We start from the raw sequence: 25,999 nt of genomic DNA, 5'->3' as shown, positions 1-25,999 counted from the left end.
TCCAGTAAGAGAGTTCTACAAACCTTGCATGTTTGCTATTTAAATTGTTTCTGAAAAAAACTCAGTTAAATAGAAAACATCCTTCTTAAACAACAGGACAAGGCATCTGACCTGAAAATGCTCTAAAAGAGAATAATGTGATCCTAGGAAACTATTCTGCAACCCGACATGACTTTATTGTCACAGGTATCTTAAATGGAAAACCATGAGGAAAGAAGACTGGTCAGAGAATCAAGGAATAGCACAAGTGGGATCTAGCTCTTCCCCTAGGAAAGCCTGGGTCTGGGCAGCTACCACAGCCCAGATGGTCTCTGAAGTCCCCCAACCTCACACTGGTACCTGCTTCATGGCCTATGGCTTTAGCTGACTTTGTCAACAAGACCTGTTAAGTTCAAGGCAGCAGCCCCAGACTGCCTACACTGCTGGGCACAGAGAGTTCTTAACAAGAATGTAGAAAATGTCTGTGCAGGTCACATTCAAGGTCTAACACAAAGAATGAGTCAATGCTTTTAGAATAAGAACTTTAAAATAAACTTGGTCTGATCTACCTAACTTGATCAATGTAAAAAATGCATGTGCATCTCCAGAATCTACAGGGTCACCGAAGTCCAGCAGATCTAGCCTCCTTGCCTCGCCCAAAGGCACAGGGAGAGGTGGCCACGTCACAGGCGTTTCTGCTACGACCTGCTGCTTGCACAGGCACCGTCCATGTTCTGGGAGCCAGACATGCAAAGGCAGGGGCCCGGGGCAGCAGGGTTGAGCACCACCACTGGGACCCCTCCACCTCCCATCAGGGTCTGCTTTCACTGAAGTGTCCCAGACACAAAAAAGATGCACAGCAGAGAGGACTGAAGAGCTTCCTAAGCTTGGGACCACAATGGCAGCCTCATGCTGGAGAATTCACGGTGGAGGTATAAGCCAAGCGCTGCAAGGGTGAAGAACTTGCTCTTCTGCACCTACTGGACCTCAAATTCCAAATAGATATGCAAAGTGAGCCTGCACACAAGCCAGCCTCAGCAGTGGGCAGTGGGTTGCTCCTGGGGGCATGAATGACTTTCCTGCTTCTTTATATTTTACTGAGCTTTTACAAATTTTCTACATAGGGAGAGGAGGAATGAGAAGAAACCAACACTGACATTTCCATCAACCGGAGACAGCTTCAGGAGACAGAGGATGTTCACGCAGAAGGGCTAGCTCAGCCTGCTGTACTGTGCTGGCGCACACGGGCAGCACTTACCCCCAAACCCTCCAGAAGATGGCATACACACCTGGGAGTTCTGGATCCTAATCGTCCCGGGTGACAATGCCTGTGTGACTACTTGGCCTTGCGGAGTCACAACTGTGACAGGCTGGTACACTGTGCCTCCTCAAAAGGGAGAAGAAAATTTATAAATTAAGCTACTTTTAAGTCTTGATGACTTTAAACATTCTTCCTGATATATTTATGGACTATAACTTATGGAATCAAATCTTTAGTTGGATAAGGTTTTAATCATTTCAAATGATCAAGAATACTTTGCAAGTTGACCTTTCACTGTAAATTATCAAAGGAATCTGCTGAACCGGCCATGCTCAGGCTCCTTGGAGTTCCATGCGCTGGAAGCCACCGGCTGATTAGCAGCTTGGCACGCCCTTTCCTTCTGCTTGTTTGGCTTTCTGCTCTTTCCTATAATTAGCACACATTAGGGATTTGGCCAAAGGTGCTGAATAATACACATTTTCATTCTACCTCTGCTCCTGAGATTTCACCATCAAGGTGGCATGAAGTGTTTAGTATACACTGCACCTTCTTCCTACATGCCCTGTTTTGTTGTCATGATGTTTTATCTTTATGATGTTCTTCACATATGGGAACACTGGAATCTGCGACCTCCTATAGTGCTTTTGTTATACAAATAATACTGAGATTAAGCTGTATTTTCACTTGATTGTCATCAATTCATGATACAACTTAGTATTTTCCAGGTGCTGCTACAAACACAATTAAGAACTATCTAATCTGGAAATCATAATTGGTTTTTGCTATATATTTCCAACTCTGATATAAAAACTTTTTCCGTTCCAATACACTTTTGGTAGGAAAACACATTGTGCATAATATATTTGTGGAGAATTAACAAGAAACACACATTCAAGAAGCTCTATATTTTAGCACTATTATATCGGGAACTATTATATCAGTATTAGTTAAAATACTGTGAAATCAAGAAAAAAATTAAACATTTAAAAAGTTGTATTTTTATACTCATTCTAATACAGTAGACCTGTTTTCTGCAAAAGCTCCTGTAGAAAGCACCCCTTTCCCACAGCCATACCTGCCACTGTTGCCATGGTCACGTTCCCCTGTTGCAGGGCAGAGGCAGGCACCACAATTCCCTGTGGGCTGAGCGTGCCTGTGATGGCACTTTGAATCTGCTGAAATTAGAACATGCACATTGTAGGAATTATTAGAAAACGGAAAACCCATGTTAAAACCTCAAAGTAAGCAGCCTGATGATATCACAGGAAAGGAAAGGGAGACTTGGGTCTAGAGCAGAGTCAGAGGCCAAGCTTTCAGAAAGCAAGCATCACATATAGGAAACCAAGAGAGGCAAACTGACTATTTAATATACAACAACCAAGGTTGAAATGTTAGGTGGCAATGTGGTTTCTAAAAGATTACCATGTGTCTCACTCTCACATTCCATGTGCTGTAAAGCCCAGGAGGTGACCAGGAAAACCCTGCTACCTAATCACACACCTTTCTCCTTAGAGCTTGCTCAGATAACTGAGATTTCCACAAACTAAAGCCTCCTGGTCAGGACAGGACAGGATGCACAATACAGATCATACCACAGACTGGGAGGTAACTGGAAGTGACTGGTAGGTTCCCTTAAAGTTTGACACACTAATTTGGTCATAATAGAAGTTAAGCCATTAGAATCAATAACCCAAGCTCCCACCTTAAGATCCCAGAAAAAGAGGAACAAAATGAACCTAAAACAAGAAGAAAGGAAATAATAAAGATCAAAGCAGAAATCAATGAAATTGGAAATAGAAAAGCAAAAAAAAAAAAAAAAAAAGAAACAAACAAAATGCTTGTTTATTGAAAAGAACAAAACAAACCCCCAGTAAGACACAAAAAGAGAGAGGGAGAAGGAGAGAAGGGGTAGGGGAAGAGGGAGGGGAGACCCAGATTCCCAATCATGGGATCACTACAGATCCTGCAGACACCAAAGGTCAGAAGAAGTGAACACAACCTCAACCCAGGTCTGGCGCAAGGTGAGGCAGATGAGCATCCCAAAACTCAGCCACCCCAGCTCATTCAGCATAGATGGAACCTTCTGAGCAGCCCTGCCCTGTTAAGGAAACTGGAGTTGTAATTTAAAACTCTCAGAAAAGAACTCTACAGGTTTGTGCATTTTCAATAGGAACTTCTAACTATCAAATACCTGAAGAAGAATCCACACCTACTACAATCTCTTCCAGAAAACAAGAGCCAAAAACACTCCCCGATCCATTTTATGAATCTTGTATTATCCTGACACCAAAAACAAAGACAGTTCAGAAACCAAAATTCAATCCAATATCCCTTATGAATACAAAAATACTTGACAAAATATTAACAAACACAATTTAGGCACATATATAAATAATTATGTGCCATGACCAAGTGGAGTTTATTCCTGGAATGCAAGACATTTGATATTAGAAAAACCAATCCATGTAATCTCCCAACAAGACCAAGAAGGAAAATCATATGATCATATAAACTGGTGCAGAGAAAGCACCCGACAAAATTCAACATAATAAAAACATTCAGAATGCCAGGTAAGGCAGTACATTCCTGTAATCCCAGCAACTTGGGAAGCTGAGGCAAGAGGATCACAAGCTGGAGACATTCTCAGCAACTTACTGAGACCTTAAGAAACTTAGCAAGACCCTGTCTCAAAATAAAAAATAAAAAAAAGGGCTGGGATGTGGCTCAGTGGTTAAACACCTCTAGATTCAATCCCCAGTCTGGGGGAGGGGGAGGAAACTCTAAGAAAAACAGTAATAGAGGGGAGTGTCCTCACCAGATAAGAGCGTCTTAAAATACCAATACAAGCAAGGTGGGGGCTGAAAGGTTCCCTAAGGTTGGAGCAAGGCTGGGGAGTCTGATCTCCATACTCTCAAAGACGGTGCTGAATGGTCCAGTTAATGCAATAACACAAGAACAGGAAGTAAAAGACATAAGGTTAGAACAGAAGCATACAGAACTGTCCCTACTGGTGTACCACATGGCTTAGCAGGAATAAAATCCAAATATCCTACCAAAACAAAACTCCCAGAACTAATAAATGAGTTCAGCAAGGTCACAGGACACAGCATAAACATACAAAAATGAACTATATTTCTGTAAACTAACAACAAATACACGGACACAAAAACTAAAAATATAACCTATTCATGATCACTCAGAAGATGAAATGCTTAGATGTAACTCTAAAAACACATGTATAGGACAAATATTTTGAAAACTATAAAATACTGATGGAAAAAAAGACCCTAGAAGACGTAAATAAATGGAGAGACATAACCGTATTTATGGGTTGGAAGATTCAACACAGTAAAGATGTCAATTCTCCCCAAATCAACATACAGATTAAATGAAATTCCTATCAAAATTCCAGTAGGATTTTTCGAAACTAGACCTAGACAAAATCATTCTAAAATTTATGTGGAAAGGTAAAGGAACCAGAGCAGTTAAAACAATTTTGAAAAGAAACAAGAAGTGGAAGGAAAGCATCTACTCAATTTGGAGATTTACTAATATACTATAGCAATCAAAACTATGTAGTAGACACACAGATCAATGGAGCAGAGCAGAAAACACAGGAGACAGGCCCCCAACAGGCCCAACTGATTTTTGACAAAGGTACAAAAGCAATTCAGTGGAAGTAGAATAGCACCAAAGGTGCTGGTGCAGACAGACATCACAGACAAAAAGAAAACCTCAATGAAACCTCACACTTTCTGCACAAGCTAACTCAAAACTGAGAATGAGGGCTGGGGAGATAGCTCAGTTGGTAGAGTGCTTGCCTTGCACGCACAAGGCCCTGGGTTCGATCCCCAGCACTGCATAAAAAAAAAAAAAAAAAAAAAAACTGATAATGAATTTAAATGTAAAATATAAGACTATAAAACATTCAGGAGAAAAAAAAAAATGAAAGACAAAATCTTTGGGACCTAAAGATAGGCAAAGGTCTTAGACTTGATACCCAAAGCACAAACCATAAAAGTGCTGAAAAATTAAACTTCATCAAAATTAAAAAATGCTTCTGCAAAAGACATGTTAAGAGGATGGGAAGATACTTAGCTATCGACTTGGAAAATGTATTTGCAAATCATATATCAAAAAAAGGACTAGTATCTAGAATAGACAAGAACTCTCAAAACTTAGCAATTTAAAGAAAATCAAATCAGAAAATAGGCAGAAGACACAAACAGACATTTTACCAAAGATGATAAACAGAAGCTGGATATGCACAAAAATCAACATTGTTAGTCAGCAGAAACATGAAAATAAAAACCCCAGTGAACCACCATTGCACATCATTAGAATGGCTAAAAGGGAGCACTGCTTCATCACAAAAACCTTAAGGGCATTATGCTAAGTGAAGTGAGCCAGGCACAAAGGACAAATACTACCTGATTCTACTTATACAAGGTCCCCAGAGAAGGCCAAGGAGACAAAGTGTAGGCTGGTGGCTGCCGGGGCTGGGACGGAGGAGAGGGAGTCAGTGTTTAATTAGGACAGAGCTTGGGTGGCAAATGAGAGTTCTGAAGAGGGATGACAGTGAAGGATGCACAGCAATGTGAATGAACTAAACCACTAAATGTGCATTTAAAAATGGTTACATGAACAAAATGGTTAAGATGGTAAAATTTATGCATACGTTATTCAATTTTTAAAAATGTGTGTGTTTTTCCCCAATAAAAAAAGAAATGAATGGTACTCTACTCTCCATAAACATGGGGTGGTGTTAGCAGAAGCCAAAAAAAAGACTGAGGACTCAGCCATTCCCTGCATGAAGTCTAGGAAGATTTCACCTCTGGCCTGAATTTACTACCAAGCTAGCTCAGGTTTAGAGACCTAGAGGGTACTTCAAGCAGGACAGTCACTGAGGCAGCCCCAGCAATCTGAAAGGGTTGTTGGTCTTAGGTCAATGCCAAAGTCACAGTGACCCCCAAAAGTGAGGTGGACACCAAAGGCAAGTACCTGGGACTGCACAGGGGAGTACGGGCTTCCAGGCTCTCCACTCAACAGAGTCTCACTGTTCATTTTCGTCTTCAGACAAGCAATGTACCGACTACAGAAATCTTTGCAGAGTTCATTAACTTTTTCCAGTTCAAGAAGATGAATACGCAAGACCTGGATTGCTTTTACCATCTAGAAACAAGAGAAAATGAAAACTTTTAGATGAGAAAAAGGTAGTAGTATAGTCATCATTATCATACTGGTTCCTAGTTTGTCAGAAACCTCCTCAGAGAAAGCAAGAGAAGTGGAATTCCATCAGAAGGCACATAAACAGCTGCACTGCCACAGCACTACCAACCTGCGCTTTGGCCGTGCGTGGTGTATGGGGAACATGGGAGCCTGGCACCAGCCTCAGGGAGGCTGTGCTGGCAGTGAAGCTCTGCCTGAAGACAGCTGGGTTGTTTCACCAGCCACTGGATCACTCCATGGCCCAGGGGGTTTCTTACCCTCACTCTATTTCTATATCTATAAGTAGGGACAAATCTGGACTCGTGGTTCTTGATTTTCTTTTTTCTTTTTTAGGTACTATGGACTGAACCCAGGGCATTTTGCCAGTGAACCACCTCCCCAGCCCTTTTACTTTCAAATTTTTCAATTTTAAGACAGGGTGTCATAAAGTTAAGGCTTAGGGCCTTGGTTACGGTACTGAGGCTGGCCTTGAACTTGTGATCCTCCTGCCTCAGCCTCCTGAGTTACTAGAAATACAGGCATGGGCCCTCACACCCAATACATCCATCTTTTCTGGATCATGTTTCTGGGTCATGTGTCAAGTCTAAGAATGCTTTCCTATCCCTAAATCTCAAAGATTTTCTTTTGGGTTTTTTCCAAAAGTATTTTAGTTTTATATTAAGTCACTAAGTTTTGAGGTAATCTGCCCCACAGCAACAGATCACTAATGCCAATAATAAAATTGTTTTCATTAGCACTACCTGCCTGATAACTCCAAAGTCCACTTGTAAGCTAACATATAAAATAGGTCATATGTATCCATGGCATGAAAGAATCAATCAAAACCGATAATTTCCAAGCATCAAACTCTGCAAGGGCCTGTGCTAAAGACAGAGTGGGAGGACTGTGTTCCTGCAGCCAGGCAGGTGTGGAGGATGCCTACCCCCAACTCACTGCACCATGCCAGAAGGATGACTGACTGCATGACTGTCCCAGGAGCAGAGAGAGCTCTGACCTGTACCCAAAAGGGCATGCACCATTAGTCTCCTTCCAGAGACGAGCAGGCAGGGTCAAAGCCAGATAACCCACTTACAGAATTATTAGATAGTAAAGATGAAATATACAATAAAAACTTTTTAGGAAAGTTAGAAATGGGCAATTTATCCAGGAAAGAAATTGTTTTCCAAAGACCCTTCTATGCTCAGAGCCCGACTAAGGTTTGATAAGGCCCTAGAAGGCATTAGTGACCCAGCAATAGTACCCTGATGCCAGATCTGTGTCAATCTGAATCTGGAAGGGATGAAAACATGTGGCATGCTAAGGCGAGAGGGCAGAGAGAGCAGGTGCCTAAGAAAGACTGCCAGCACCACCCAAGTCCTGTAAGGAATAGCTGGCTTTGGGTGTACCAGTGATTTTAGCCACAAGAACTTCTTTATTTCCTCTACAGAGTCCAGGAAGCCCTGATTTTGGAGCACTGGGAGCAGGAAGTTAGCATTAGCCTCAAGACTCAGAGTTGTCTTAAGGATACAGTCCAAGTCCTGTACCCAAGATTAAGAGCAGAAGTTGGGCACAGACATGTTGCGGAACACCCCAGCCCTGGGGAGACTTGGGACCTTCAGGAGAGCACTGAGCCCCCAAGCGTTTAGGACAGAGGTGCAGATTACTTCACTGGCTTGTTAAAGGAAACGTAACTAGACTGGAAGACCTGGGGACATTCAAGTTACACATATTGGAAGACAAGCTACCTCATAGTTACACAATTCTTTAGCAGAACTACAAGCAGCTTGAAGTTCCAATGAGAAGTTTAAAATTTCATGATCAGATTTTGAATTATGAAAAATAAACAAAAATAAAGCAGTTACTTTACTTACTAAGTTGTCAGTTTCTGGATCTTCACAAAAGAAGGGTTTCCCTTCCTTCTCTTGCTTCCTGACAAAGTTCTCAATGTCCACATCAAAACTGGCAGAAGTTGTGCCTTCTGAGCCCTGTGTGGACTGCTCGCATTTTTCAAACAACAAAGCTAATAATGGAAACAGTGGATGCCTGGGGGACAAAAGAACAAAGAACACAGATACTTTCCACGTTTCTACAAGAATGCTTTGGCACTCAGGATGCACAATTTCATAGAGTGATTTTGTTGAGCTCTAATCCATATGCCACACAAGTCACTGTTTAAAGGGTACCATTCAGTGGGGTCTAGTATATTCTAGAGTTGGGCAACTATCACCACAATTTTAGAACATCATCATCCCCTAAAGAATTGTGATACCCACTAGCAGTCACTCTCCATTTCCACAAGCCCCAGCCCACCACAAATCTGCTTTCTATCTCTAAGCTCACATAAATTAGACATTACACATAAAGGGACTCATGAGGTCTCTGGTGACTGTCACTTAGCATGTTTCAAGGACTTACCAGTGTAGTAACAAGTATGGGTCCTTCATTCCTTCATGGCTGAATAGTATCCCATTGTAAGGTGATACCACATTTAGTTTTTCCAGTTGATGGACATCTGGGTTGTTTCTTCCTTTTGACTATTATGGATAATGCTGCTATGAACAATCATGTATTGGTGTTTGTGGGAACACATGCTGTCATTTCTCTTGGGTATATGCACGGGAGTGAAATTTCTGGATCAAATGGAACTCTATGTTCAATGTTCTGAGAAATTGACAGATTGTTTTCCAAAGTTTTCTAAAGTGGCTGCACCTTTTTACATACATGCCAGCAAAGTACAAGGATTTTAATTTCTCTACCTTCTCATCAACACTTTCTAGTTTCTGATTTTCTTTTTAATTACAGTCAGCCTAACAGGTGCAAAGTGGTGTATCTCTGGTATTTATTTTTAATTACATAATAACTGAATATATACCTCTTGGAAAAAATTCAGACCACCTGGATCAACCATAACCCTCTGGAATATCACACTGTGCTCCTTCCTTGCTTTCCCCAAAGGTGTTGGTATTTTGGTGTGTACCCTTCTTCAGAGTACACTGCACCTTCACGTGGTTCTAGAAACTTGCTTTGTTCTCTAAAGTCTGTTACACACACAAGACTGACTATAAGGGTGTATGGCATGGACAGCTGTGCAGGGCCCCCCATCAGTTCAATGCCCTGCTAGTGCCAGATTAAAACTCTTAGATTTGGAACAAAGAATGCTATAGTTTGGATATGAGGTGTTACCCCCCTCAAAAAAAAAAAAACCCTCCTATGCTAATGTTTCGAGAAATATTTCGAGGTGAAATGATTAGATTATGAGAGTTGTAACCTAATCAGTGCATCCTAGTTTAACTGAACTAACAGGGTGGTAACTACAGGTAGCTAGGGCATGGCTGGATCACTTCAGGCATGCCCAGGAAGGGCGCATCTTCCCTGTGGTCTCTTGCCCTCTCTCTGCTTCCTGGCCACCATGAATGGAGCAGGGCTCTCCCACCACACCTTCCGCCATGATATTCTGTCTTACCTGGGCCCTGAGTAATGGGTTCGCCCATCATGTACTGAACCTCTGAAACTATGAGCCAAAATGAATTTTCCTGTCTAAATTGTACTTGTCAGGTATTACAGTCACAGCGACAAAGAGATGACCAACACAAGGAGCCTTGTGATTTCTTTTGTACTGAGCCCCACAAATTATGCAGCCAGCGTTGCTTAAGAGACTGTCTACGGACTGTCCATGTAGCTCAGTGGTAGAGTACTTGTCTAGTGAAACAAGGCCCTGGGTTTCATTCCTAGTCCTGCAAAAAAGTAATATCAATAATAATAATAATGTTTAAATTAAGTTAAAAAAGAGACTGCCTGTGTCAGTGTACGGAAATCTTGTTATTCTTTAAATCATGGATGGTAACCTGTAAAAGGAAACCTCAACAAGTGTGGTCACTTGCCTATTGGCTGTTTAGGTTGTTTGTAGTTGACAATGTCTGCAATGTAGGTAAGCCTTAATATATACTTGCAATTATCTGCTAGAAGAGCTGCCTAGAATGGAATTGAATGTACATTGTGAAAGTTATTATGAGCATCATCAAAAGCCAAGCATCATGTAAGTTATTTACAAAAGTTACATTCATAAAAACAAAGGAGAATGGTGATCACCAGACTGAAAGCAAAGACAAGGGAAAGATGATTTGTTATTTAATGGGTAGAGTCTCAGATTTGGAAGATGAAAAAAAAAATTTTTTTTATTAATACTTTGTTTTAGTTACAGGTGGACAGAATACCTTTATTTTATTTTTATGTGGTGCTGAGGATTGAACCCAGGGCCTCATGCATGCTAGGCGAGCGCTCCACCACTGAGCCACAACCCCAGCCCGAAAGATGAAAATTTTTGAAGATCTGTTTCACAACAATGCAAATACACTTCACACTACCAAACCTTACGCTTCAAGATTAAAATGGTATACTGGTAGAGTGTGTGCTTGGCATGAGTTCAATTCCCAGTGCCACACAAAAATATATAAATTCTTTCTTCACTGCAATTTTAAAAAGCAAAGTCAGTAATTAACATAAAAAGAAGTTATTCAAGGACCAAATGCTCTCCAAAAAGGAGTATCCCTAATTACCTTTCCAAAAAGGGCTACAAGGCATTGTCATCTCCCCAAACATGGCTGTCACCACTGTTACTGATCTTTTTCATTTTGGCTAACCTGTGAGCCAAAAAATGTGTCTCACTGTTGAATTTATTTCACATTCAGTCATCTACTGACCTCTTCAGGGACCTGCCTACTTTCACTTTAGGCTATTTGTCTTTTTCTTATTGATTGCTTTGAGCTTTTAGGAAATCAATACTTTGCCCCTTTGCTACACACATTTGCCCCTATCTACTACTTGTTTACGCCATCTTTGGTCACATACAGAGTTTGATTTGTGGTGATGAAATTTATCAGTCATTTTACTTTGTTTTCTGAGTTTGTGCTTATTTAAGAAGGTATCCTGGATTGAAGGTTTCACCCATATTTCTATCTCCAAACTTCTTACATTCTTTTTCTTTTTCTTTCTCCCTCCTTCCTTCCTTCCTGCCTTCCTTCCTTCCTTCTTTCCTTCCTTTGCCCTACCACTGAGTAATATCCCCAGTCCTTTTTATTTTTTATTTTGAGACAGGGTCTTGCTAAAGTTGCTAAGGCTGGACTCAAACTTGTGACCCTCCACACCTGGCTTTTACCTACTTTAAATGTTATGAACATTTGGTCCAGCCCCTAGCCCCAGATGACTGACTACCTGGTCATCATCACCAATGTTGTATCCTTACAAGAGCAAATGAAATCATGTAATATGTGACCTTCAGAGGCTTCAATGAATCAGCACAGTGTAGCTAGGACTGACTTAGCTGTTCACATATCCATACTCCTTCCTTTTAGTTGCATAACATTCCATGGTATGGATACACTACTATGTGTCTATCAATTCATCAGGCAAGAAACTCTTAAGTTGGTTCCAGTTTTGGACGATTGTGAATAAAGCCTCTATTGACATCAGCATAGATCTGAATAGGTATTTGTACACTTATGTTTAGTGGCTGGAATATGCTCAGTGGTAGAGCACTTGCCTAGCATGTACAAGGCCCTGGGTTCCACTCGAAGCATCACAAAACCCAAAAATCTCAAAAAACAATAGTCAAATGGTAGATGCAACCCAGGTATCCATTGACAAATGGATAAACAACATATGGTATATACAGACATACCAAAAACATCTGGGCTTGAAGATTTCTTTTTGTAAGGTTAACCAAAATGGCTTACATTATAAAACTTTCTAAAAAATAACATCTTAAACTGAAAATTTTTCACCCATCAGGCAGTAACAGCCTCAGGATGGTACCTCCCACTCTGCCTAGCTACCAGTTCTGGTCTTCCACTTTACAGGTTTGTATTCTCCATTGTCCTCTGAAAATCCACACCCTCCACACACAGGTGCTACCTGTAAATGGCCTGCTTGTCCGCATCCATTGGGGTCTGAGACTCTACAGGAGGAGGGCTCACTCCTTCTGCATCCGGTTCAGAGCAGTTTGGATCTTGCTCTGTTTTTAACTCCGTTACCACTTGCATCTATAAAAAAGAATTTTTGGTAAATACAAAAACACGTTCCTACTAAGTATTCTATTGTCAAACAGGAATGCATTCAGACTGGTAAATTATATCTAAAAAATACCATCAACAAAATTCCTTTTTATTTAACATGCTTTAAAAGTGAATAACATAAAGGCTTAATTTCCAAAGTGCCTAAGAACTGAGATTTTTCAAAATCTATGAAAGGCTTATGATATAAAAAATCATACTAACTATGTACCATTGAAGTAATCATACATTTGCAACCTTACTCTTCTATAACTTCTTACTATAAATCCCCATATTTAATAAAATAATGAGAAGGATAAACAAATAGTGCAAGTTCTGTTCTTCTCACAAGAATGACTCAAGTTCAATATGCTACATACTTGTGACAGGATTAAATTTTCTCGTGTCCACCCTATCCCTCAGGAATACATAAGCTATAAAAATTTAACACGGGCTGGGGGCATAGCTCTGTGGTGAGCACATGCTTGATGCCTGCACATGTGCACACACACAATACAAGTTTATAAAATGTCATGCATTTAGGAAGTAAAAACTAGTGTTTTACTTAAAGCCTTAAAGACGTAAGATTGCTTTAGACAATCTATGTGTTTGTCCCTTAGGTAAAATTGATTTAAATTGTTAAAGAATTCAGTTTTACAAAACAACAAAATTGCTGCAGTAAACTTCTAAGTAGCCATGAGAAGACTGGACTGCTCAGTCCTAGTTTCTTCAGGACCCAGGACTTAGGAAATTCTGTGAGGAGCTTGCCAGGCTTCTACCCTCCAAGGCATCCAGGCATGCCCAACCCCAAGAGACTCCCCTTGGCCCTTTGCTCTCTTCTCTCAGTCCAGGAAGGAGCTAGATGTCCATTTTGCTGCCTTTAGATAAGTTTACATACTTGAGAATGTGTTTTTATCTTTCTCTTAAGAAATTTTTTTAAAAAGCAACTAAAGTACAATCAAATACAATCCTTCTGGAAGGGAATCTCACAGTAGTATAAAAAGCCTTAAAAGACTTATTTCAGTGCTTTCTTTTTAATGACTGAAAAAAGAGAAACCTAAGAGTTTGACCTTAGATAAATGACTAAGTATGATTATGTTACACTAGAAACAATGAAATGTTTGTTTAAAATAATGCTCACGACAGGCCTTCCAAGTCCTGGGGATACTTTCAACTATTGAAAGAGTACCACACACAGCAGCAAGACGTAGTAGGGAGCCCAGGCCAGGTCAGAGGACCATCTCCACTTCTCTGACAGAACACACGATGGGAGGCAGGTGGCAAGGCTGAGCCAAAGAGGGGTAAGAGGGGAAGAGTGCCAGAAAGAGCCAGGGCCAGCCCCCAAGCAGGTGAGAGGTGCCAAGGTGTGTCTGGCAGAGGGGGGTGTGGACTGAGGGGCCACAGAAACTAAGCCATGTGGGCTTGTGGCAGCTTGGACTTTGCCTAAAACCCATGGGGAGTCACTGGAGGAGTTAGAAAGAAGGCGTATTGTCAGATTTGCACTTTAGGGGGAAAAAGTGCTGTGGAAATACCTAACAACTTTCAGGCCAAGATTACATCCCAGGATAACCCTCCCTTGATGCCTGCAAGATGCAAAAACATGTAACAAAAAACAGTCTCTGCAACAGGAACCAAAGAAGAATGATGCAAAAGTGGCCACCAGGGCAAGGGAGGCATGGCTTGCTCAGCTGCAGAAGCCTCCCCAGTCTCAGGAATCCTCATCGGGAGCAGGAGCACTGAGAGGATGCATTCCATTTCCTCTCCTGACTCTGTAGGAAGACCCTGATTAGCAGGAATGCAATGGCAGGGGCAGATCTTTCGATAGAGAATAGACCAAACCCCAGCAGGATGTGGAACACTCAGGGCACTTAGGATGTTCTGAGGGGTCCTGAGAAAGCCTGTGTCTCGGCTGGGCTCCTTCTCCTCCCCAACCCTTGCTGGTCACAGAGCACACACCACCAGATAGACAAACACACAAACTGCAGTTCCAAGGAAGGCAGACTCCTCCATAGTGGGAGACAGTCAAGAAGCCAGTGGCAGCATGTTTCAGGTAAACAGGTCTGCTCTGTAGCTCTGCTAGGAGGGCTGGTTACTGGGTCAGTGCCCACACTTACAAGTGGGGAGATGAAACTAGGGGAAAAGTTGATCCAGTAAGGCACTGAGATGAATGACTGTCAATGAGGGAATCTGTGGCTGTCAAAACTTGGGGCTGTACCTTGGTGGTACAGCAGTTGCCTAATATCCAGAAGACCCTGGGTTTGATCCCCAGCATCAAAAACAAACAAATAAAAATAAGTTAATTTTTAAAAATGAATTTTTTAAATTAATTGTTTTCTTTTTTGGTACCAGGAATTGAACCCAGGGGCACTTTGCCACTGAGTCACATCTCTAGCCCCTTTTATATTTTGAGACAAGAGTCTCAAGAAGTTGCTTAGAGCCTTGCTAAGTTGCTGAAGCTGGCCTGGAACTTGCAATCCTTCTGCCTCAGCATCCTTAGTGGCTGGATTACAGGTACATGCCACCACATCTGGTTCTCTTTATTTTATTTTTTCTAGTGCTAGAGATTGAACCCAGGGTTTCACATATGCTAGGCAAGCATCCAATTTTTCTTTAAAAGTCACAATACTAATTAACACTGACCTTAAAAAGGTAAATTCCCAAAGAATTCATATGATGAGGGGAGACTCCAAAATTACTGGCAATCTTGATATCACTTAGGGAAATAATTTGAATAATTCTATAGCTAATCTTTCTGAACACCAATACACAATAAATGCATAATGTATTTAAAATTGAATGTGCAACAGTGAGTGGCAGTAATTAGAATACGGAATAAAGCTCAAGCTCTCACTTGCTGCCCATCTTGATAGCTGTCTATACTCAAAGTCTGTGTGGCCATCATGGTGGACAAGGGTTTTATTTAAGACATCAAATCATCCTGAGACAGAAGCAAATGGTATCTGGGAAAATAAAAGGAGAAGTGCATTAGTTTAACAGTTATTCAACATGTTCTTTATTCCACAGCATCTATATAATTTTTTAAAGCACACATATTTTTATATAGAAAACACACCCTGACATCCTTTTATGACCAGGACCCTCCTTCACTTGCTGAGCCCTCTTTGCTCTGGTATTATCAACCAAGTTTGCCTACCACCCAGCGATACCTAGCAAATGCCTCCTATCCAAGACAAGGGTTGAGGGTGATTATGGCTTAGTTGTGAGTTGTCCCCCAAAAACTCATGTGTAAGACAATGCAGGAATTTTCAGAGGTGAAACAATTAGACTATGAGAGATTTGACCTAATCAGAGGACTGATCCACTGATAGGTTAACTGGGCAATAACTGTAGGCAGGTAGAGTATGGCTAGAGGAAGTAGGTCCCTGGGGGGGATTTATATTCATTCTCTCTCTCCGCCCCCCCCCCCCTCGGTTGCCCTGTCCTGAGTTGCTTTCTTCTGCCATGTCCTTCCACCACGACATGCTACCTCACCTTGAGTCCAGAGATAAGGACTGAACCTCTGAAACTGGGAGCCAAAATAAAATTTCCTCCTCTAAGTTGTTCTAATCAGGTATTTTGGTCACAGTGACCAAAGGTCAACTAACACAGGAGACCTGGGGTGCAGTGAGGAGTGAGCTAGCCTTGAGAGACCCTGTCTTCTGGGAATAGACAGATGCAGAGAGGAAGAACAACAGGAGGGACAGCAAGCAGACATGAGCACAGGGTGAGGAGAGGTGGGAGTGACTATGTGGTCACGCAGGCACCCAGAGAAGGCCATTTAAGCCAGACCTGCTGATACACTGGGAACAGGGAGATGGGTGAATGAGGAATGAAATGACAGAATAGAGGTGGCCACAACAGCACTGCTGTATACCTGCATGTAACACGAATATGTATGTGATGGCTACCTGCCTTGTGACACAAAACCTCCACACTGATGAGTTGGAAGGACAGTCGGGGCTACGAGAGGCATTGCAGAGCCGCGCAGGAGTGCAGGTCCAACCCAGCCGGCAAGACCAGCACGGGTCCGGTGTGGCCACTGAGAGTCAGGCGAGCTGGGGCTTGCCAAGAAGGCCACATGCAAGTCAGGGGCAGTCATGCCACTTGTCCTGCACTAGCCAGACCACCAAGGTCACAGGGGAAGTCCAGTAGCACTTCAGGGACTTTGCTAAGTGCGAGCCAAGCAAGCCAGGGAAGGAATCGGCAGCAGCCTTAATGAGACAATGTAGGTGTCCTGCCCACTAATGCTGCAGCCAGGTCACCTCCTGAGCATGCTACCCCAGGAGGGATTCTTCATATAATGTCCACTTTATTGCTGAGGAGCTAAGTAATGAGGCCAAGCCCACAGAGCTAGCCAAAGGCTTGCTGGTCTCAACTTCAGCAGCAAGGTTCTGCGGCCGTCACCAGGGGCCAGGGCTTGTCACAGGTTGAGGAGCTGGTGTATGGAAGGGCTGATGCATGACTTCATGAAACCATGGGGGCACGGGATCACTCTCTCCCTCCTTCTGCAAATGCTTGTTGTGTTGGGCAGTTCTACACACTGGGGCATAGACACAACAGGCCAACAAGACAGGCAGGGCAGACACAAACTGATGACACCACAGGCACTGATGTGTATGCAGGTAAATGTCAGGAGGTGTTGGGACCAAAGGAAGTCAGGAGACAGGGTGACTGGGTAGAGCAGAGGAGATGCAGGAGAGGTGATTCTATGGCCACAGGGAAGATGCCTGTGTCCCAAGCAGAATGGAAAATCACAAGAGATGTAAACAGTCCATGATGTGACTCAAGCTCTGATTACGTGTGCAAAAGAGACTGTGTAGCTTTGGAGCCCAGGAAAGATGGGGTTGGGGTGTGAGCACTGCAGAGTCCAGGCAGAGGTGAGCCAAGGGGACTATGGGCAGACTGGAGTGGAGGGGGAAGGGGTACAGGACAGGTATGAGCTTCCCACCTGAGCACCTGGAAGAGCAGAGATGTAGGTCCCAAGACGAGCAGACAGGTAAAGAGTAACTTCTTGGCCTGGGAGGGAAAACAAGGAGAGATTTCAGGTTGGAAAGGCTTCTCAGAACCACGCAGGCATCTGGGCTGGAAACACACTTGGTCATCATCAGGGTATGGCTAGTACGTGTGGAGGGTGGACTGCATCCTTCACGAGACACATCTAACTCCCTCCTGCTGGGACCTGTGTGTGGGACCTGATTTAGAAATGGATTACACATGAAATGATGTCAGGGTCTGAGGTGACAGAATCCCAGGTTTAGAATCCAGTGACAGGCTGTACATATGAGAAGAGAGAAGATCTGAGGCACACTGGGGAACATCAAAAGATAAAAGCAGGGACTGCAAGGGCATCCACTAGTGGCAGAGGCCAAGGATGGCTGGTGCCACCAGAGGTCAAAGAGACAAGGGAGGAGCCTCCCTTGAAGACTTTAGAGGCATCAAACCCTGAACTTCTGGTCTCCAGAAATGTGAGAGAAAAGTCCCGTGTTTTGTTTTGGTTTGGTTTTAACAGGACCTGGGATTGAATCCGAGGCCTCACCCTTGCCAGGAGAGCACGCTGCTCTAGCCTACCTGGTTTGTGGCAATTTGTCACGGCAGCCCTAGCAAACAAACGCACTGTGTAAAGCCCCCAGACTGGACGAGACCAAGTTGGTCTGGAGGTCAGGAAGACAGGAGGACAAAGCACAGGATGAGGAGCAGCAGCAGGTGGGATGAGCAGAACCAGGTTGTGCCACTGAAGTCACATGGGGGGTGGGTGGCGATCACACGAAGAACAGCTGAAGGTCAAGAAAAAGAAGGCTGAGCACCACAGCTGGTAAGTGGAGAGCCTGAGGGGAGCAGGACAGGAAGAAGCACTGTCGCCTGAAACTCCACACCAGGAGCAACTGTAGTGACATCATGAGCAGCTCAACTAGGAAGCCAAGGCACGTGTGTCACAGTGAAGACACAAGGAAAAGCTTCGTGAACCACGACCATGTGGATCCCCAAGCTGTGCTCAATCCTACCCTCAGCCCCACTCTCAAGGCACAGACACCACACAAACTTGTCCCTGAGTGTCTCCTAAGGGCTTCTCCTTAACCAAAACCTGGCCCTCCTCCAAATTCCACCTTCTCTCTAATTTCACTTTCACCTGCCCCTCTGCCCATGCGGACTCCAGCCTAGCACCATCCCCAGACCGTGATCACCTGGGACCCCACTAGTTGCAGGACAGGGATTAATTGAATGGTGACTACAGACAGGTGGCCTGTGGTTGAAGGAACAGGTCGCTGGGGGCACGCCTTTGGGGTATATATTTTGTGAGCTCAGCTTAGCCTCTCTTCTTCCTGGCACCATGTCCTCAGCTGCTTTCTTTCACCAAATTGGTCTCACCTCAGTTGGAACCAGCTGTCTGTGGACTGAGACCTCTGAAACCGTGAGCCCTCAAATAAACTTTTCCTACATAAAATTGTTCTTGTCAGGTCTTTTGGTCATGGCAGTAAAAAAAAGCTGACTAAAACAAGAGGCATTTTGGAAAATAAGTAGCCAGTGCTCCTAAGAAGTGTGAAGATAACAAAAGACTAATGGACCTCTCCAAGTCAGAAAGAAACAACAGAACAGCATGTGACTCTGAACTGGGTCTATAAAGCTTATTAGTAAAACAAATGGCAGAATCTAAACAAAGAGTGGATTTTAGTACTGTACCAGTACTTCTTTCCTACCTAACCACTCACTGTATTAGGGTTAGTTAGTGGAGTATTCTGGTTTTGAGAGGCATACTGTGAATCAAATGTTTAAGAGTTTGTGTGTGTGTCTATACAGAGAGAATATAAGAGATGGAGAGAACAAGCATGATAAAGCTAGAGTTTGGTAAAATGTTAACATCTGGGAAAAGTATATAGGAAATCTTTGTATAATCTCTGTAACTTCTCTGTCTGAAATTCAAAGCACAGGGCTTTTTAAATTTTAAAATTATACAAGAGGTGTAGTAAGTATTTTGAGTTAAAAGAAACAACAACCAAACACGTATGTGATCAAAACAAAAGCTGGCCAGGAATAGTGGTGCATGGCTCTTGTCCCAGCTAATCAGGAGGCTGAGACAGGAGGATCACTTGAGCCCACAAGATTGAGAACAGCCTGGGCAACATAGCAAGACCTGTCTCAAAAATCCAAAAACAAAAACCCCACCACAACAAAAGAAAAGAGAGGAAAATGCTGTAGAAGATAATTTAAGGAAATCTGGGGAGACATGAAAATAAAATTAGTATTAGGGGCTGGGGAGATAGCTCAGTTGGTAGAGTGCTTGCCTTGTAAGCATAAGGCCCTGGGTTCGATTCCCAGCACTCCCCCAAAAAAAAAAAATAAAATAAATAAAATAAAATAAAATTAGTATTAGAGATTGTTGCCTTGACAGTTTGATAAAGCTATTTATGTATATTTGCTGCATAAGTATCTTCATTCTGAGAGGCTCATGCCGAGGTGTGTTGATTTAGGGTTATGAAAGCCACACTTATTTCAACTGGATCAACAAAAGTACACACATAACTAAGTAAACTTGGGCCAGACATCAACCACAGTGGAATCCAGGTTGGTAATCACTTTTCTTCTCTTTCAGCTTTCTCTTTCCAAATGTTCATAATAAATATTGGGGGAAAGTCAGAATTTTACTTCAAAAGCTTCAATATTTGTAACCCTTTTTCAAAACTGATAAAAAAATTCTAAATTTGATATACATTTATTAAAACATTCTAAAGCAAAATTTTGAAAGTTGTGTCAAAAGCTCTGAAAATGTGCTCTCCCTACATCAAAACACCATACAAAGAATTTTTTTTTTTTTTTAAAGGCAACACCTGCTGCTTGGGAGGCTGAGGCAGGAGGATTGTGAGTTCAAAGCCAGACTCAGCATAAGTGAGGCACTAAGCAACTCAGTGAGATCCTGTCTCTAAATAAAATACAAAATAGGGCTGGGGGTGTGGCTCAGTGGTCAAGTGCCCCTGAGTTCAATCCCTGGTACTCCCCAAAATAAATAAATAAATAAATAAATAAATAAATAAATAAATAAATAAACAAACAACTCCTTACAACAAATACTGTTGAGTAAATTCAGGGGAGCAGAGTACTGTGATGGCCAACACTCCTACTGACCACCAAGAAAGGAAGCCAGAGAGAAATTGCCTACAGATGGTGCCTCCCACTCAAGATGGCCCCACTCATAAAAGAGTCACTTGCAAAACTGCTGCTCATCATTTGTAGAATTGTTCACTGAATCCCACTCTCCAGCAGAGGGACATACCACCTTTTTGGTAGCAGAGTTGACAGTCCCTTGAATCTGGCAGGCCAACAGTTCCCAGCAGAATCCCAGTCTCGCTGAAGCTCAACTTCTTAGTCTTTACAAGGCCATGATCTGAATTAAGCTCAGGCCATCACCTCTGTCCATCAACTCAGGGCAGGACAGGCCCAAGACAGAACCTGAGTGATGAAGTGAAACCTTTCATTAACTGGGAAAGAACCCAGCCCACAAGGAGTGGTAAGCAGGCCCACCTTTATCGAAAACCATTCTAATAGGCATTACATCAAAACCCAATGCTGATTTCAAATTGAGAGGCAATCAAGGCCAAGTGCAGTGGTGCATACCTATAATCCCAGAGATCTGGGAGACTGGAGGATCTCAGCAACTTAGTGAGACCAGTCTCAAAAAAATTTTTTTTCTAAAGAATGAGGGATGCAGCTCAATGGTAAGGCATCCCTGGGTTCAATCCCCAGGACAGAGAGAGAGAGAGAGACAGAGACAGACAGACAGATAGGCAGACACTGGGGATATAGCTCAGTGGCAGAGAGATAGATAGATAGATAGATAGATAGATAGATAGATAGATGATAGATAGTTCCTTTTTCACCTACCAATTACTATGTTTGAAGCAAAGCTGAAGTATAACCTGGAACTCATGGGTGTTGGCCCCAGGTCACACGTGCACTGCTTTGGAAAGCAGTTTGACCATATACAAGCCTAGCCACAGAAATATTACATGTATCTCAAAATTGAGAATACAGCTTTAGCGTGGTGGCCTTAAAGGCTGACAGAGTATGAAATATGGGCTGCCTCTAACAGGCTGGCGTGTTAATGATATTTTTAAGCATGCTAGTCTGGCCACTGGAAGAACAGAGCAGAAGAGTCAGATGTGACCAGACTGAGTGAGTCCCATCAGCAGTGATGTCCACCCTTTGCTAAGTTTGGACAGTGACTCTGGTGTAAAGTCCCAGAGAGATGAGACCCAGCACAGACAGGAAAGCTGGATGTGGCATTCCCCCATCCCTGCTCATCCCTACCACCAAGGGCCTCCTGCCGATGGGGTCTCAGAGGGGACCCTCTACTTGACTGAATGATTCAGTAATTATCTTAGTGGTATCCTAAAGGAAGGTTTCGACTTTAACATTCTAATTCTAGTCTTCAGTTTCAGAATAGTCAATGTATTTGGTATTAAAGGTATGCTCTGGTTTGAATGTGTTATCCCAAATTCCATGTACTGGAAGCAATCCCCCAATCCATATTCTCATGGTATATGGAGGGGGAGTTTGGAAGGCAATAAGGGTAGATGAGGTCATGAGGGTAGTACTACAGGAAGAGGAAGAGACCCAAGCTGGCACACCTGCTGTCCCCCATGTGATGCCCTCTGCCATGTCGTGATGCAGCAAGAAGGCCCCGCCAGGGCTAAGCAGACGCAGGCGCCACACTCTGGACTTTCCAGCCTTTAGAACTGTAAGCAAGGAAACCCCCTATTCTTCATGAATTACCTCATCTCAGGTATTTTGTTTTAGCAATAGAAAAAAGACCAAGAGAAATTGTTTGTAGTATTTTAGAAAATTTGGCAAATACTCTTTGATTTTGGCCTTGATTCCAACATAGAATGAATTACTAAATTTTAGAAATGAGCTCTTTTTCAGTCAAAAGATCTAAGAGAGAAATTTACTAAGACTGCTTACTTTTCCTCACTTTTTGAAGCTAATAAGACTGCTAAGCACTCTTCTCAAACTGGTGGTGCCTAGTGGGCAGGGCCCGGACCTGGTCCCACAGAGCTCACTTCCTGGTAGATGGGTTTACAAAGTGTGAGAACTTGAGATCTACTGTATTTCCAAATTATTAGATCTACTTAAGAAGGGAATTCTTTAATCAGGCACTAAGGTGCTTTTAAAAATAAACTCTGCGCAAGGACTGCAGAATCCCCGGCCCCTCAAGTGGGGAAAAAAACAACAAAACTCTTAAAAATAAACTCTTATTGCCGGGTATGATGGTGCATGCCTGTAATCCCAGCAGCTCCAGAGGGCAGGGCAGGAGTTCAAAGCCAGCCTCAGCAACAGCGAGGTGCTAAGCAACTTAGTGAGACCCTATCTCTAAATAAAATATAAAATAGGGCTGGTGATGTGGCTCACTGGTCGAGTGCACCTGACTTCAATCCCCAGTACCCTGCCCCGCTCCCCAAAAAAACTGTATCTACTAAACTTAAAACTATAGTTCAAAATGCATAAAATTCAAGTTGTAAATGGAACTGATCATTAAAAACAGCATACCTAACGTGATCAACTGGAGTTATTCACAGGTCATCCTAAAGGTGGAAAGTTCAAACTTACTGAATCTATGTAGAATTACAAATTCTACATAAAAGCATAAGGAAAAACCAGGCCTGTAAGTATAGCCCTAAGAAATACTGATTTGAAAGTATCTCTATCTTCTCTGGGTTTAAAAGCCTCATTTCAAAGGGCATTTAAAAATCATGGCAAGGGGCTGGGGTAGAGCTCAGTGGTAGAGCACATGCTCAGCCTGCTGGGAGCCCTGGGATCCATCCCAAGCACCAAAAGCAGAATTAAAAAAAAAAAAAAAAATCATGACAGGAAAAGCTAGATGGCAAAGATGTTTTTTACTTTATAATAATAAAGAATGGAAACAGAGCCTGTTCACACCCAGGCACAGGGGAACAGTGAAATCAGCCATAAGCATCCATCACGCCATCACGAAACGAGAGGGCCTGACCCTGAGGCGCGCAGAGCAGCGAGTGGCACCCCACAGTGAGAAGGCAGCCACACCAGCATCTCTGCGCCATCATCAGCTCCACAGCTATCTCTGAAGGTCCCTCTTCTTGCGAGGATCTGTCCTAAGTGCTGGCAGGGAGCAGTAAACAAATGCAGTCCCTGCTGTCAAGAAACAACTTCAACTGTGAAACTTATTTATGGACTAATCTGGGGAGAAGAGACATCTTCGACATCCCAGTCATCTTCTCCAAGAGCGCAGAGTCCTCTTCATTACTCAGGTCCACACCTCGTCACCTACTGTGAAGTCTGATGTCTTCTTTAGGGAAGTCTTCTAAATGTTGAATTCCTCATGGGTTATCTTGTGGTTGTCTCAAGTACCTCAGTGAAATTACACTTTTTGGTGGATTATTAATGAGAAATGTCACTGGTTTGGACAGACTGACCATGCACTTGCCGATTTTGCTGAACTCTCCTTTAACTCTAACAGTTGATGTGCATTCTGCTGGGTTTTCTCAGTAGACATCATCTGTAAGTCATGCAGATCCCAATCAAAACTCCTGCTGTTGGCCTCAGGACCTAGCAGAGGTAAAAGTACTTGCCTAACATGCACAGGACCCTGGCTCCATTCTAGCACTGCTCCCCCGATCCCCCAAAAAATCCTGTTGTATTAGACAAATTCCAACTACTCTCAAATGTAAACAGAGCGAAGATCTGTGAGTAGCTGAAGTGCCCTAAAAAACAGTTTAAGAAATACCAAATTTCAAAACATAAGGTCACAGTAACAACAAAAAAGGGTGGGTAATAGCATAAGAACAGACTAAAAAGTCAATGGAATAGAAGAAATAAGACACTGGACTAGGGAGAGCTTTTAAAAATATTTAAAATACACAAAACTTTGAAATTTTTGTTTTTACAAAAATCCTGCTGAATGCAACGAACTCCAGCACAGACTAAGGCTCTGGTGAGACAGGTCTGGTGCTGTCTGCACCCACACCAAGCAGGGCCAGGCCAGCTTCCTCTTGCTTAATCTGGGATATATGGCTGTGTCCTGGACTGTGTATAGCACAGGCGCCCAAGAGGTGAACGTGTGATGCTTGGAAGGAACGTGTTTCAAAAGCCCCCAGCAGTCTTGTTGACACAGTCCATGCAGATGACAGACACACAGAAGAGTTTCCCAAGAGGCCACATCTTCAAGTCCTGCATCAGGAGAAGGGAGTGGAGGAGGGGAGCATGAGGAGAGTTAGTGTTGGAGTGCCTACTGTATATTGCCCATGCCAGCAGATCCCCTTTCTCTGGTACTCCATTGATGAGATCAGAATATAGTGATCCAGTGATTCCCAAAAGCCTTGCCCTTGAACCTGGATGCACTGAGCACCAAGCCTTCAATGTGCGAACCTTGGAGGACATTACTCCTGCAACCAACTCAGTGGTACTCCGTTACAGCAACAAAAACAGACCAAGGCGTGACTCCAGGCCTGGTTCATAAGATGAGGCAGCTCCTGCCTTATCAGCAAGAGTACTCACTCCTTGACCCCTGGAAGGAAGACCGATGAGACCAAGGCCTTACAGTGTGAGGAGGGCCTCTAGAAGCTGCCATGAAGTCCACAGTGCTGTGAAGGAGACCCCAAGACTGTGCGGGAGACCCCAGGCTGTGCGGGAGACCCCAGGTTGTGAGGGAGGCCCCAGGCTTGAGGGAGGCCCCAGGCTGTGAGGGAGGCCCCAGGCTGTGAGGGAGGTCCCAGGCTGTGAGTTAGGTCCCAGGCTGTGAGGGAGGCCCCAGGCTGTGAGGGAGGCCCCAGACTGTGAGGGAGACCCCAGGCTGTGAGGGAGGTCCCAGGCTGTGAGGAAGAGCCCAGGCTGTGAGGGAGGCCCCAGGCTGTGAGGGAGACCCCAGGCTGTGAGAAACTCAAGTCACATGGGACATCCACAGATAGTTGCTCTGGTCAGCACCCCCACTTATCTTTCAGCTTATTGCCATCAACTGCCAGACTTGAGAAAATGCCTGCAAAAGATTCTGTCCCTCCTTGGGCACAGAGGTGCACATTTGTAATCCTAGTAACTCAGGAGGCTGAGGCAGGAGGATTGCAAGTTCAAGGCCAGCCCCAGCAATTTAGCAAGGCCCTAAACAACTTACCAAGACCCTGTGTCAAAATAAAAAATAAAAAGGGCTAAGGATATGGTTCGGTGGTTAAACAATCCTGGGTTCCATCCCCAGTACCAAAATAAGATCCTATTCCTTGGAACTCCATTGTAGCTCAGTGGTACAGCACTTGCCTGGCATGTGTAAGGCACTGGGTTTGATCCTCAGCACCCATAGAAATAAATAAATAAATAAATAAAGGCATTGTGTCCAGCTACAACTAAAAATAATTTAAACAATTCTGTTCCTCAGTCCTCAAGCCACCCCTGGCCTCTGTCCTCCCAGCCAAGGACACAAACTTGGTGGAGGAGAGAAAGGCTCCTTCCTCTATATCTTTCCCAATCTCCTGGCACAGAAGATAAAAAG

The 25,999-nt window shown here is 43.3% G+C and overlaps 1 protein-coding gene across 9 annotated transcripts in view; it reads right to left on the bottom strand.

Annotated features, from left to right (window-relative positions):
• Nucleotides 1-25,999, bottom strand: part of Pknox1 (PBX/knotted 1 homeobox 1) — a 53,932-nt gene that overhangs the window by 15,570 nt on the left and 12,363 nt on the right. For 2 of the 9 annotated variants that reach the window (XM_047563828.1, XM_047563830.1), the window contains exons 2-8: nt 17,444-17,511; nt 15,347-15,455; nt 12,359-12,486; nt 8,320-8,491; nt 6,242-6,412; nt 2,316-2,415; nt 1,269-1,366 (exon numbers count right to left, since the gene is read on the bottom strand). In XM_047563828.1, the coding sequence (XP_047419784.1) occupies nt 1,269-1,366; nt 2,316-2,415; nt 6,242-6,412; nt 8,320-8,491; nt 12,359-12,486; nt 15,347-15,397 (720 nt within the window). In that variant the 5' untranslated portion in view covers nt 15,398-15,455; nt 17,444-17,511. Of the gene's footprint in view, nt 1-1,268; nt 1,367-2,315; nt 2,416-6,241; nt 6,413-8,319; nt 8,492-8,863; nt 9,318-12,358; nt 12,487-15,135; nt 15,288-15,346; nt 15,456-17,443; nt 17,512-20,764; nt 20,938-22,115; nt 22,138-23,787; nt 24,691-25,999 lie in introns of those variants that run through there. The other 7 variants (XM_047563829.1, XM_047563831.1, XM_047563834.1 and 4 more) reach the window with 7 other exon arrangements.

Source organism: Sciurus carolinensis, chromosome 9 (assembly GCF_902686445.1).
Source record: "Sciurus carolinensis chromosome 9, mSciCar1.2, whole genome shotgun sequence".
Taxonomy (NCBI): Eukaryota; Metazoa; Chordata; class Mammalia; order Rodentia; family Sciuridae; genus Sciurus; species Sciurus carolinensis.
This window is presented reverse-complemented; position numbering and strand designations above follow the sequence as displayed.